The 13940-nt window shown below is 40.3% G+C and overlaps 3 protein-coding genes across 3 annotated transcripts; all 3 read right to left on the bottom strand.

The window, feature by feature from the left end:
* Positions 1 to 1103: 1103 nt before the first annotated feature.
* On the bottom strand, positions 1104 to 6348 carry LOC306796788 (GTPase IMAP family member 8-like; the record flags this gene model as incomplete). Its single annotated transcript, XM_079295856.1, has 3 exons — positions 1104 to 2698; positions 5584 to 6106; positions 6342 to 6348. The coding sequence occupies 3 exons, from the start codon at positions 6346 to 6348 to the stop codon at positions 1363 to 1365; spliced, it is 1866 nt and encodes a 621-aa protein (XP_079151982.1). The 3' UTR covers positions 1104 to 1362.
* Positions 6349 to 8573: 2225 nt separating this feature from the next.
* LOC306796789 (GTPase IMAP family member 7-like) lies at positions 8574 to 9982 on the bottom strand (the record flags this gene model as incomplete). Its single annotated transcript, XM_079295857.1, has 1 exon — positions 8574 to 9982. The coding sequence occupies one exon, from the start codon at positions 9980 to 9982 to the stop codon at positions 8765 to 8767; it is 1218 nt and encodes a 405-aa protein (XP_079151983.1). The 3' UTR covers positions 8574 to 8764.
* A 1780-nt stretch (positions 9983 to 11762) lies between these two features.
* Positions 11763 to 13527, bottom strand: LOC306796438 (GTPase IMAP family member 7-like). Its single transcript, XM_079295352.1, has 2 exons — positions 13473 to 13527; positions 11763 to 13183 (listed from the first exon to the last, which is right to left on the bottom strand). Exons 1-2 carry the CDS (start codon positions 13477 to 13479, stop codon positions 12060 to 12062), a joined length of 1131 nt encoding a protein of 376 aa, XP_079151478.1. The 5' UTR covers positions 13480 to 13527; the 3' UTR covers positions 11763 to 12059.
* Between the last annotated feature and the right edge of the window lie 413 nt (positions 13528 to 13940).

Consider the following 13940-nt stretch of genomic DNA (forward strand, 5'->3'; position numbering starts at 1 on the left):
CTCCTCAGCTATATGGTGTTATTGTTGGTAGAATACTTTATATTTAAATCAAATATTATAATGTATTAGCAGCATGTTAAAGTCATTTTTTTCTCATTAGTAGTGTGAAAGCTAATATTTCAAAGTCAGAACTAAAGGCCAGGTGAAGTCATCACCCGAATCATTACATGACACTGCTCTCTAGTGGGCAGGTGAGGCACCAGCAGTTTGTTTAGTTTAGGCTCACAGTAACACGTCCAATGTACTTAATAGTGCACATCTCCTGTAGAAAGTAAAGTCATGAACCTGAATGAGACATAAAGACTCAACGTGTTCATCAGGTCAATTATTAGAGTCTTTTTCAGAGTAACAGTCTTACAGCGAGTGTAAACGGAGAAGGGGAGGAAAACTACCAGAGAGGACTTGAGTCCAATGCATTCTTTTGTTTTATTATATTTTTATATTTGAATTCAACATTTTGAGAATGAAAATGATTCAGTGAATGAAACAGAACATGTTGATATGTAGTTTATAGCAGCTGACAAAGCTTTCAGCAGCAGTCTTCTCAGATATACATGACATGGATACTCTGCTGAAATGTTACTGGCCAGATTATGTTGACGGTCGACGCGTCACAAACACCAAACATGTGACTCGTCCTCTCACAGGACGCTGCATGCTCGGCTGCTGCAGTTTGGTTACAATTGTTCAAATGTGATCATTTATGATATTTTATCATCAAATATGACTTTCCAGGTTCATATATGTCATAAATTAATGGACAGTGAGCAGCGTTGACATATAATAATAACTGAATGAAGTTACTTACCATACTAACAGGTGTGTGTGTGTGTGTGTGTGTGTGAGTGTGTGTGTGTGTGTGTGTGTGTGTGTGTGTGTAAGTGTGTGTGTGTGTGAGTGTGTGTGTGTAAGTGTGTGTGTGTGTGAGTGTGTGTGTGTAAGTGTGTGTGTGTGTGAGTGTGTGTGTGTGTGTGTGTGTGTGTGTGTGTGTGTGTGTGTGTGGTGGGGGAGGGTAGTTTACCAAGTAAAAACTTGATTTGCTCAAATATCATTTTTTCAACAGGTTGCAATTTATTCATTGTTCTTTTTTGTCTTGGTGATACATTGTAATCCACAAAGAAGCACAACTATTGTTCAACAACATGATGCTGTACATGGATTATAAAACGTTTCCTGGTTCAGACATGTATGTAGGCCTACAATATATAATCTGAAGTACAGGTACGTGTCATTTTCAAGATTAAAGCTCAGGCAAGATATTCAACCCATTACATATTACATGAATAAACATGATCATCTCAATAGCTCAAGGTTTCATTTTATCTGAAGAGAGGTGTGACCTTTTTAATGATCTCCCCATCTTTAAGAGTCAGGGCTCTGAGGGCTGAGTGAAGCTTCTGATTCTGATTTGTACTTGGGTGTCTGAGCAGCAGCTTCAAAGACAGATCGTACATCATCCATGACAGCTTTTACTGCCCCTTCTGCTGCTTTGCGTGGTGTGTCTGCTCCTTCAGCTGCATCGTATCCTCTAAGAACTCCTTTTATTGCTCCTCGTGTAATTGCCCGTACCAGTGTGCCTACTGCTATTCCTGCTGTTCTTGCTATTCCTCCTGCTGTTGCTGTTGCTGTTGCTGCTGCTGCTGCAATTTTGGGTAAAACTCTTTCACATTGTCCTGGCTCCAGCAGAACTTTCTTTACAAGTTTGTAAACCTCTCCACCTATCAACACTACACCAAAAAGAGCTCCTAACAATGCACCTGTTGTGATACCTGCCAAATTGATCAAAAGCCTCTTATACACTCTTTCTTTAGCCTTCTCTCTGATCTCTTCCTCTGACATGTTTCCTGATGACTGTCTAATGCGTTCCTCCTCCTGTTTTATCATTCCCTCCACTGCTTGTAGCATCTCATTGGTGTAGCACCTTCCTTCATTTGCCTCACTCATCTTTTCTATTGTGTTGAGTAGCTTCTTCACTTGGAACTTGTTGCTCCTGTATTCATCCTGCTGGTTGTTCTTCCAGTATTTATTATCAATGACGTGGCAGCGGCCTCCGCACTTCTTCACCAGCTCACTCACAAGCGTATTATCACGGACAAAGTCCTCAATGGTCTCTCCTTCAGGGAGCTGGTCACCATGAGTGAAGAGAACTGTCGCATATTTGAAAACTTCTTCAGAGAAGTATTGGTTTATCTTGGTGATGACAGCCTGATCCTGCTTTGTGAATTTCTCCACTTTAAACACGATGAGAAAAGCATGAGGCCCAGGAGCGCACTCTGTGATGCACTTCACTATTTCAGACTTCATCTCCTCCTCAGGTCGATCTGTGTCGAAGAAACCAGGAGTGTCGATCAGAGTGATGTCTCTTCCATTGACAGGTTTAGTTTCTGCTCGACATTCACTTGTTGCAGAGTTGGCAGTGTGGCCGATCTTGAACAGTTCTTCTCCAAATATGGTGTTAGCCAGGCTGCTTTTCCCAACTCCAGTTTTTCCCAGGATGACAATTCTCCTTGTGTTTGACACTGAAAGAGAATAATGTTCATCAATAATAGTGTGCGTTTGTTTTTTGTCTGTTTTCATATATAAGAAGAAGATACACATGAGCTCAATCACAACAAAAACACCTTGTTGGTCAGAAATCTGTTGGTTCTTATCAAACAGCTGCATACGCATAATAAGAGAATGAAGAATGGTGTCAATACTTTAAAAGAGGCCAACGAGCATCAAGAACATTTTACATATCTAATATCTTCTAAACGTACAAATCACTATCAGTTAATCTATTGTGGTGAATAACACAGAGGATCATTCTGTAAACAGGTCTTAAAGGATGGTCAGGTTTTCTTGGCCCTGATCCAGATCTGAGTCATTTTATGTATCAGGAACAGAGTCTGATCTGATACTTACATTTATCTAAATGTTGAATAAACGTGTATGTGACACATTGAAATAAGTTTATGACCTCCCACCAGCGACACTTTTTTAATTAAAAGCTGCCTGAATGTTTTGTAGTAAAATACATATTTTATATATATATATATATTAATAACAATATTCAGCATTACTTTTTTCCATATTTTTGTAAGACATTTAACTAATTTCTTAGTGTTGTTACACTGTTTTGTATTTGTAACCACAATATCTAATTCTCTGCTGCTAGGGGTCTGTCACAAAACAATAACAGATGGAGTTTGTTGGCGTCGTAGCGTGGGATCATGGGAGTTGTTGTCTTTACCACCATTGTAGTCAACTTCTCCCGGACTGGTCCTCCTCTCAAAAACAGACAGACCCGGCAGTTAACTCCGGCAAAGACTGAATAAAGTAGTTTCATGTTAAAAATGTGTTTCTTCTTCTATCTGCGGCTAACGTTTGCTCAACTTGTTTCTCTGATATCTTAAAGGTATAATATAATATAAGGTATGCAGGAGTTTCCTAACAAAACAATGTACAGACAAAAAGAATCCCTCTCAATCATCACTTATGACTAGAAGTGTGTGGTGGTGTCTGTAACTGCAGAGAACCTTCCCTCTGCCTGCATTTTCTCTTTTGTCTTATTCAACTGCGTTCAGGGCGTTGCTAGGGGTCAGATATTCTCTCTCTCTCTCTCTCTCTCTCTCTCTCTCGCTCTCTATCTCTCTCTCTCTCTCTCTCTCTCTCTCTCGCTCTCTCGCTCTCTCTCGCTCTCTCTCGCTCTCTCTCTCTCTCTCTCTCTCTCTCTCTCTCTTCCCCCCCCCCCTCCGGAAAGGAAGGGCGAAGTTTTAACGCATGTGTTAATAAACAGCAGATCTTTTTTCTTGTGATCACACTATAAAGTTTAATTTCACATTCATATAATTGCTGATGTTTCTGTTGAAGAAGCAGCCACTTCTGCAAACGATCTTCTTCTTTCAAGATGGTGGTTTTTGGGGGGAAAAAACGTTTTAACACATTCGTCACCAAGAACTCCAGGAACACCAAAAATTCGTTTACAGCTTTCCATGATATGTTATGTCACAGAGTAATGTACAGTGAGCAGCGTTAACAAATAATAATGACTGAAATAAGTAACTCTAACTTACTGTCTGCTTCTAGAACAGAAATCCGACGTATCTCTTCTCTTGCGGTTGGACTCTGCTTTTATTTACTCACTTTCACTTCCTGTAAGTGTGTGTGTGTGTGTGTGTGTGTGTGTGTGTGTGTGTGCGTGCGTGCGTGCGTGTGTGTGTGTGTGAGTGTGTGTGTGTGTGTGTGTGTGTGTGTGTGTGTGTGTGTGTGTGGTGGGGGAGGGTAGTTTACTTTACCAAGTAAAAACTTGATTTGCTCAAATATCATTTTTTCAACAGGTTGCAATTTATTCATTGTTCTTTTTTGTCTTGGTGATACATTGTAATCCACAAAGAAGCACAACTATTGTTCAACAACATGATGCTGTACATGGATTATAAAACGTTTCCTGGTTCAGACATGTATGTAGGCCTACAATATATAATCTGAAGTACAGGTACGTGTCATTTTCAAGATTAAAGCTCAGGCAAGATATTCAACCCATTACATATTACATGAATAAACATGATCATCTCAATAGTTCAAGGTTTCATTTTATCTGAAGAGAGGTGTGACCTTTTTAATGATCTCCCCATCTTTAAGAGTCAGGGCTCTGAGGGCTGAGTAAAGCTTCTGATTCTGATTTGTACTTGGCTGTCTGAGCAGCAGCTTCAAAGACAGATCGTACATCATCCATGACAGCTTTTGCTGCCCCTTCTGCTGCTTTGCGTGGTGTGTCTGCTCCTTGTTGATAAAATTAGCTTATATACAGCTTTAATCAGCAACTAGCTTATATACAGTTTAAGTAGCAACTAGCTTATATATACAGCTTTAAGTAGCAATTGACTTATATACAGTTTAATTAATCACTAGCATATTTGTAGTTTTAATAACCATTAGCTTATGCAGCTCTATTAACCACTTATACAGTGCTCACAGCATACACTAAGGCCAGAGAGAAGCAGGTGAAAGGTTACTTATTTAACTGCGTCACAAGGAACAGGCAGCCATCTTTCAGATAGATAAGACAGTGAGATTCAAGCGAGGGCCAACGCCCCAGCTGAGCCCGGCTTCTTCACACACTCTTTCTTAGGACCTCTCGCATTCATCACCTCACTCACACTGATGGAAACCAACGCCTACTGGGAGGGGCCAAGGTGGATGGACATCCACGGCCTCCATCCAGGCGCCATAACGTACAAACGTGCCACGCCTGCATCTTTGACTTTGGCCAATGTGTATCAAGGGGCGGACCCCTATATTAAGTTTCACGCTGATGTGTTGAAGCGTGTCTCATGGTGAATCTCTGCGAAGTTCATCCATTAGCACCCAAGCTTGTTTTTGATGGCTGGGCTGGGTAACTCTGTTGATAAATAAATCTATTGCTTTGATTTAACTATACGCCTCTGAGAGCTTCTGTTTCATTCTTAAACCTGCTCTAAGTGTGAAAGACAGCTACAACATTTTTTCACAACATCCTTCAGCTGCATCGTATCCTCTAAGAACTCCTTTTATTGCTCCTCGTGTAACTGCCCGTACCAGTGTGCCTACTGTTATTCCTGCTGTTCCTGCTGGTTGTTCTTCCAGTATTTATTATCAATGACGTGGCAGCGGCCTCCGCACTTCTTCACCAGCTCACTCACAAGCGTATTATCACGGACAAAGTCCTCAATGGTCTGTCCTTCAGGGAGCTGGTCACCATGAGTGAAGAGAACTGTCGCATATTTGAAAACTTCTTCAGAGAAGTATTGCTTTATTTCTGTGATGACAGCCTGCTCCTGCTTTGTGAATTTCTCCACTTTAAGCAAGATGAGAAAAGCATGAGGCCCAGGAGCGAACTCTGTGATGCACTTCACTATTTCAGACTTCAGCTCCTCCTCAGATCGATCTGTGTCGAAGAAACCAGGAGTGTCGATCAAAGTGATGGTTCTTCCATTGACAGATTTAGTTTCCGCTCGACATTCACTTGTTGCAGAGTTAGCATTGTGGTCGATCTTGAACAGTTCTTCTCCAAATATGGTGTTAGCCAGGCTGCTTTTCCCAACTCCAGTTTTTCCCACGATGACAATTCTCCTTCTGTTTGACACTGAAAGAGAATAATGTTCATCAATAATTCTGTACTTTCACCTTTTGGTTGTTTTCATTTGAGATACACATGAGCTCAATTACAATAAAAATCATATTTGGTCAAAACAGAATGATGTATGTAACATGAAAAGAAGCCCACAAGCATCACAAACATCTTGTGTATCTAATCTCTTGTAACAGTACGATCACTGTCCAGCAATATGAGAGAAAAAGTGTAAAACAAATTCACTTACCGTCCATGTTGATAAAGTGAAGTAACAGGAGCGACAGTTGGTCGGACAAGACTGCATGTGAATGTGTTTCCTGTATCTTCCTGTATAAGTATTCTTTTCCACCATGACACACCTTCTACCTACGCCGTTTCTACCACATTCACTCCTCCCAGTCAACGATGTGGTTCAATTAAATCAAATTTAATTAAATTTATTTTTGTATAGCCCAAAATCACAAATTACAAATTTGCCTCAGAGGGCTTTACAATATGTACACATTTGACATCCTCTTGTCCAATCAATAAATTTGACCATTAAAAAACACACAAACCTGTGAAAACATAGAATTGTCTGTGTGTGTAGAATAACTGAGAATAAGTAATCATAACTTATCGCTCTGTCAATAAATATAAATCAGTGAAGGGATAAAAGTGTCTCTAGAGATGTTGTGACTGTTTGTCTTTTCTTTCAACACCTGTTTGACTTGTTTCTTGGTACGAGCACGTCACAGCGTTCACTTCTATTTTCATACAAGTGTACGCATCAGAGAAAAGCACCGGCTCTGTTGCATATTACACAGCAGCTGAGGCATGTTAAGATGTTTTCTGAGGCATGTTAAGATGTTTTTTGAGGCATGTTAAGATGTCTTTGTTCATCCTCCACACCCCTACAGTACTTCACATACTGACAGCAGGTCAACAAGGTGCTGATACATGAAGGTGATTTCCAACTTCTGACGAATGTTCTTTTATAGTTATGAACATGTGACCCAGTTCAGTAAGACACCTTGAATCCTGTGCAGTGATGTCAAACTGAAGCTGTTTGTTCAATGTTCAGTCGTTTTACTTTTACATTGTTTTTGCCGACTCGGACTAAAAGCACAACCTCATCAAATACCAAGTCCCACACATGGAATACTTGTTCCATATTTGTGTGGTTGAAATAGATTGCAGCAGCTTTTACCGTAGTGTCACAATATATGAACAGTTCACAAACATTAACATGAATGAAGAACTCAATTAGCTGTGTTACTTCATTCATGTAAATGTGATCATGGGTCTCCTCAGCTATATGGTGTTATTGTTGGTAGAATACTTTATATTTAAATCAAATATTATAATGTATTAGCAGCATGTTAAAGTCATTTTTTTCTCATTAGTAGTGTGAAAGCTAATATTTCAAAGTCAGAACTAAAGGCCAGGTGAAGTCATCACCCGAATCATTACATGACACTGCTCTCTAGTGGGCAGGTGAGGCACCAGCAGTTTGTTTAGTTTAGGCTCACAGTAACACGTCCAATGTACTTAATAGTGCACATCTCCTGTAGAAAGTAAAGTCATGAACCTGAATGAGAAATAAAGACTCAACGTGTTCATCAGGTCAATTATTAGAGTCTTTTTCAGAGTAACAGTCTTACAGCGAGTGTAAACGGAGAAGGGGAGGAAAACTACCAGAGAGGACTTGAGTCCAATGCATTCTTTTGTTTTATTATATTTTTATATTTGAATTCAACATTTTGAGAATGAAAATGATTCAGTGAATGAAACAGAACATGTTGATATGTAGTTTATAGCAGCTGACAAAGCTTTCAGCAGCAGTCTTCTCAGATATACATGACATGGATACTCTGCTGAAATGTTACTGGCCAGATTATGTTGACGGTCGACGCGTCACAAACACCAAACATGTGACTCGTCCCCTCACAGGACGCTGCATGCTCGGCTGCTGCAGTTTGGTTACAATTGTTCAAATGTGATCATTTATGATATTTTATCATCAAATATGACTTTCCAGTATCATATCTGTCATAAATTAATGGACAGTGAGCAGCGTTGACATATAATAATAACTGAATGAAGTTACTTACCGTACTAGCAGGTGTGTGTGTGTGTGTGTGTGTGTGTGTGTGTGTGTGTGTGTGTGTGTGTGTGTGTGTGTGTGTGTGTGTAAGTGTGTGTGTGTGTGTGTGTGTGTGTGTGTGTAAGTGTGTGTGTGTGTGTGTGTGTGTGTGTGTGTGTGTGTGTGTGAGTGTGTGTGTGTGAGTGTGTGTGTGTGTGTGTGTGTGTGTGTGTGTGTGTGGTGGGGGAGGGTAGTTTACTTTACCAAGTAAAAACTTGATTTGCTCAAATATCATTTTTTCAACAGGTTGCAATTTATTCATTGTTCTTTTTTGTCTTGGTGATACATTGTAATCCACAAAGAAGCACAACTATTGTTCAACAACATGATGCTGTACATGGATTATAAAACGTTTCCTGGTTCAGACATGTATGTAGGCCTACAATATATAATCTGAAGTACAGGTACGTGTCATTTTCAAGATTAAAGCTCAGGCAAGATATTCAACCCATTACATATTACATGAATAAACATGATCATCTCAATAGTTCAAGGTTTCATTTTATCTGAAGAGAGGTGTGACCTTTTTAATGATCTCCCCATCTTTAAGAGTCAGGGCTCTGAGGGCTGAGTAAAGCTTCTGATTCTGATTTGTACTTGGCTGTCTGAGCAGGAGCTTCAAAGACAGATCGTACATCATCCATGACAGCTTTTGCTGCCCCTTCTGCTGCTTCGCGTGGTGTGTCTGCTCCTTCAGCTGCATCGTATCCTCTAAGAGCTCCTTTTATTGCTCCTCCTACAGTAACTGCCCCTACCAGTGTGCCTACTGCTATTCCTGCTGTTCCTGCTATTCCTCCTCCTGTTGCTGCTGCTGTTGCTGCTGCTGCTGCAATTTTGGGTAAAGCTCTTTCACATTGTCCTGGCTCCAGCAGAACTTTCTTTACAAGTTTGTAAACCTCTCCACCCATCAACACTACACCAAAAAGAGCTCCTAACAATGCACCTGTTGTGATACCTGCCAAATTGATCAAAAGCCTCTTATACACTCTTTCTTTAGCCTTCTCTCTGATCTCTTCCTCTGACATGTCTCCTGATGACTGTCTAATGTGTTCCTTCTCCTGTTTTATCATTTCCTCCACTGCTTGTAGCATCTCATTGGTGTAGCACCTTCCTTCGTTTGCCTCAATCATCTTTTCTATTGTGTTGAGTAGCTCTTTCACTTGGAACTGGTTGCTCCTGTATTCATCCTGCTGGTTGTTCTTCCAGTATTTATTATCAATGACGTGGCAGCGGCCTCCGCACTTCTTCACCAGCTCACTCACAAGCGTATTATCACGGACAAAGTCCTCAATGGTCTGTCCTTCAGGGAGCTGGTCACCATGAGTGAAGAGAACTGTCGCATATTTGAAAACTTCTTCAGAGAAGTATTGCTTTATCTTGGTGATGACAGCCTGATCCTGCTTTGTGAATTTCTCCACTTTAAACACGATGAGAAAAGCATGAGGCCCAGGAGCGCACTCTGTGATGCACTTCACTATTTCAGACTTCATCTCCTCCTCAGGTCGATCTGTGTCGAAGAGACCAGGAGTGTCAATCACAGTGATGTTTCTTCCATTGACAGGTTTAGTTTCTGCTCGACATTCACTTGTTGCAGAGTTGGCAGTGTGGCCGATCTTGAACAGTTCTTCTCCAAATATGGTGTTAGCCAGGCTGCTTTTCCCAACTCCAGTTTTTCCCAGGATGACAATTCTCCTTGTGTTTGACACTGAAAGAGAATAATGTTCATCAATAATAGTGTGCGTTTGTTTTTTGTCTGTTTTCATATATAAGAAGAAGATACACATGAGCTCAATCACAACAAAAACACCTTGTTGGTCAGAAATCTGTTGGTTCTTATCAAACAGCTGCATAAGCATAATAAGAGAATGAAGAATGGTGTCAATACTTTAAAAGAGGCCAACGAGCATCAAGAACATTTTACATATCTAATATCTTCTAAACGTACAAATCACTATCAGTTAATCTATTGTGGTGAATAACACAGAGGATCATTCTGTCTTAAAGGATGGTCAGGTTTTCTTGGCCCTGATCCAGATCTGAGTCATTTTATGTATCAGGAACAGAGTCTGATCTGATACTTACATTTATCTAAATGTTGAATAAACGTGTATGTGACACATTGAAATAAGTTTATGACCTCCCACCAGCGACACTTTTTTAATTAAAAGCTGCCTGAATGTTTTGTAGTAAAATACATATTTTATATATATATATATATTAATAACAATATTCAGCATTACTTTTTTCCATATTTTTGTAAGACATTTAACTAATTTCTTAGTGTTGTTACACTGTTTTGTATTTGTAACCACAATATCTAATTCTCTGCTGCTAGGGGTCTGTCACAAAACAATAACAGATGGAGTTTGTTGGCGTCGTAGCGTGGGATCATGGGAGTTGTTGTCTTTACCACCATTGTAGTCAACTTCTCCCGGACTGGTCCTCCTCTCAAAAACAGACAGACCCGGCAGTTAACTCCGGCAAAGACTGAATAAAGTAGTTTCATGTTAAAAATGTGTTTCTTCTTCTATCTGCGGCTAACGTTTGCTCAACTTGTTTCTCTGATATCTTAAAGGTATAATATAATATAAGGTATACAGGAGTTTCCTAAAAAAACAATGTACAGACAAAAAGAATCCCTCTCAATCATCACTTATGACTAGAAGTGTGTGGTGGTGTCTGTAACTGCAGAGAACCTTCCCTCTGCCTGCATTTTCTCTTTTGTCTTATTCAACTGCGTTCAGGGCGTTGCTAGGGGTCAGATATTCTCTCTCTCTCTCTCTCTCTCTCTCTCTTTCTCTCTATCTCTCTCTCTCGCTCTCTATCTCTCTCTCTCTCTCTCTCTCTCTCTATCTCTCTCTCTCTCTCTCTCTCTCTCTCTCTCTCTCTCTCTCTCGCTCTCTCGCTCTCTCGCTCTCTCTCGCTCTCTCTCGCTCTCTCTCTCTCTCTCTCTCTCTCTCTCTCTCTCTCTCTCTTCCCCCCCCCCTCCGGAAAGGAAGGGCGAAGTTTTAACGCATGTGTTAATAAACAGCAGATCTTTTTTCTTGTGATCACACTATAAAGTTTAATTTCACATTCATATAATTGCTGATGTTTCTGTTGAAGAAGCAGCCACTTCTGCAAACGATCTTCTTCTTTCAAGATGGTGGTTTTTGGGGGGAAAAAACGTTTTAACACATTCGTCACCAAGAACTCCAGGAACACCAAAAATTCGTTTACATCTTTCCATGATATGTTATGTCACAGAGTAATGTACAGTGAGCAGCGTTAACAAATAATAATGACTGAAATAAGTAACTCTAACTTACTGTCTGCTTCTAGAACAGAAATCCGACGTATCTCTTCTCTTGCGGTTGGACTCTGCTTTTATTTACTCACTTTCACTTCCTGTAAGTGTGTGTGTGTGTGTGTGTGTGTGTCTGTGTGTGTGTGTGTGTGCGTGTGTGTGTGTGTGTGTGTGTGTGTGTGTGTGTGTGTGTGGTGGGGGAGGGTAGTTTACCAAGTAACAACTTGATTTGCTCAAATATCATTTTTTCAACAGGTTGCAATTTATTCATTGTTCTTTTTTGTCTTGGTGATACATTGTAATCCACAAAGAAGCACAACTATTGTTCAACAACATGATGCTGTACATGGATTATAAAACGTTTCCTGGTTCAGACATGTATGTAGGCCTACAATATATAATCTGAAGTACAGGTACGTGTCATTTTCAAGATTAAAGCTCAGGCAAGATATTCAACCCATTACATATTACATGAATAAACATGATCATCTCAATAGCTCAAGGTTTCATTTTATCTGAAGAGAGGTGTGACCTTTTTAATGATCTCCCCATCTTTAAGAGTCAGGGCTCTGAGGGCTGAGTAAAGCTTCTGATTCTGATTTGTACTTGGCTGTCTGAGCATCATCCATGACAGCGTTTGCTGCCCCTTCTGCTGCTTTGCGTGGTGTGTCTGCTCCTTCAGCTGCATCGTATCCTCTATAAACTCCTTTTATTGCTCCTAGTGTAACTGCCCGTACCAGTGTGCCTACTGTTATTCCTGCTGTTCCTCCTGCTGTTGCTGTTGCTGTTGCTGCTGCTGCTGCAATTTTGGGTAAAGCTCTTTCACATTGTCCTGGCTCCAGCAGAACTTTCTTTTCAAGTTTGTAAACCTCTCCACCTATCAACACTACACCAAAAAGAGCTCCTAACAATGCACCTGTTGTGATACCTGTCAAATTGATGAAAAGCCGCTTAGACACTTTGTCTTTAGCCTTCTCTCTGATCTCTTCCTCTGACATGTCTCCTGATGACTGTCTAATGTGTTCCTCCTCCTGTTTTATCATTACCGCCACTGCTTGTAGCATCTCATTGGTGTAGCAGCTTCCTTCGTTTGCCTCAATCATCTTTTCTATTGTGTTGAGTAGCTCCTCCACTTGGAACTGGTTGCTCCTGTATTCATCCTGCTGGTTGTTCTTCCAGTATTTATTATCAATGACGTGGCAGCGGCCTCCGCACTTCTTCACCAGCTCACTCACAAGCGTATTATCACGGACAAAGTCCTCAATGGTCTGTCCTTCCTTGAGCTGGTCACCATAAGTGAAGAGAACTGTCGCATATTTGAAAACTTCTTCAGAGAAGTATTGGTTTATCTTGGTGATGACAGCCTGCTCCTGCTCTGTGAATTTCTCCACTTTAAACACGATGAGAAAAGCATGAGGCCCAGGAGCGAACTCTGTGATGCACTTCACTATTTCAGACTTCAGCTCCTCCTCAGATCGATTTGTGTCGAAGAGACCAGGAGTGTCGATCACAGTGATGTCTCTTCCATTGACAGGTTTAGTTGCTGCTCGACATTCACTTGTTTCAGAGTTAGCATTGTGGCCGATCGTGAACAGTTCTTCTCCAAATATGATGTTACCCACGCTGCTTTTCCCAACTCCAGTTTTTCCCAGGATGACAATTCTCCTTGTGTTTGACACTGAAAGAGAATAATGTTCATCAATAATTCTGTACTTTCACCTTTTGGTTGTTTTCATTTGAGATACACATGAGCTCAATTACAATAAAAATCATATTTGGTCAAAAGTCACAATGAAAAGGGAAAGCAGTTAATACTTTACTTATGAAACGGTTGCATTATTGTAATAACAGGATGATGTATGTAACATGAAAAGAAGCCCACAAACATCTTGTGTATCTAATCTCTTGTAACAGTACGATCATTGTCCAGCAATATGAGAGAAAAGGTTTAAAATAAATTAACTTACCGTCCATGTTGATAGTGAAGTGAAGTAACAGGAGCGACAGTTGGTCGGACAAGACTGCATGTGAATGTGTTTCCTGTATCTTCCTGTGGAAGTCCCCTCTCATTGAATGGTGAGGACGCATCATGTCACTGCACCACCACTGCACCAATTAAAGTTGAGCAATTTTCGTATCAAAGTCGGTGGGACTGTTTGCTGCTGCGGTTACAGTAACTTCCCCTATTTTCAAATATACAAATTCACCAAACACAGCTCCAACTTAGCAACATTTTCCTGATAACATTCACATGTTGATAACAATAGATTGTTTTGTCTGTAATTGAAGTAAACATTCTAAACTCTAAACTGGATAAACTTCTAACTTCTACTCTTTGGCATCCATCTAACAGTTGTATAAAGGGACAAACCCAGTGATTGGGAATGTTTACTCTCTTATTTGTCATTAAAGAGGAAATTGCAGAAAGACAGTTC

This window comes from Melanostigma gelatinosum (genome assembly GCF_949748355.1).
Source record: "Melanostigma gelatinosum genome assembly, chromosome: 23".
NCBI classification, from domain to species: domain Eukaryota; kingdom Metazoa; phylum Chordata; class Actinopteri; order Perciformes; family Zoarcidae; genus Melanostigma; species Melanostigma gelatinosum.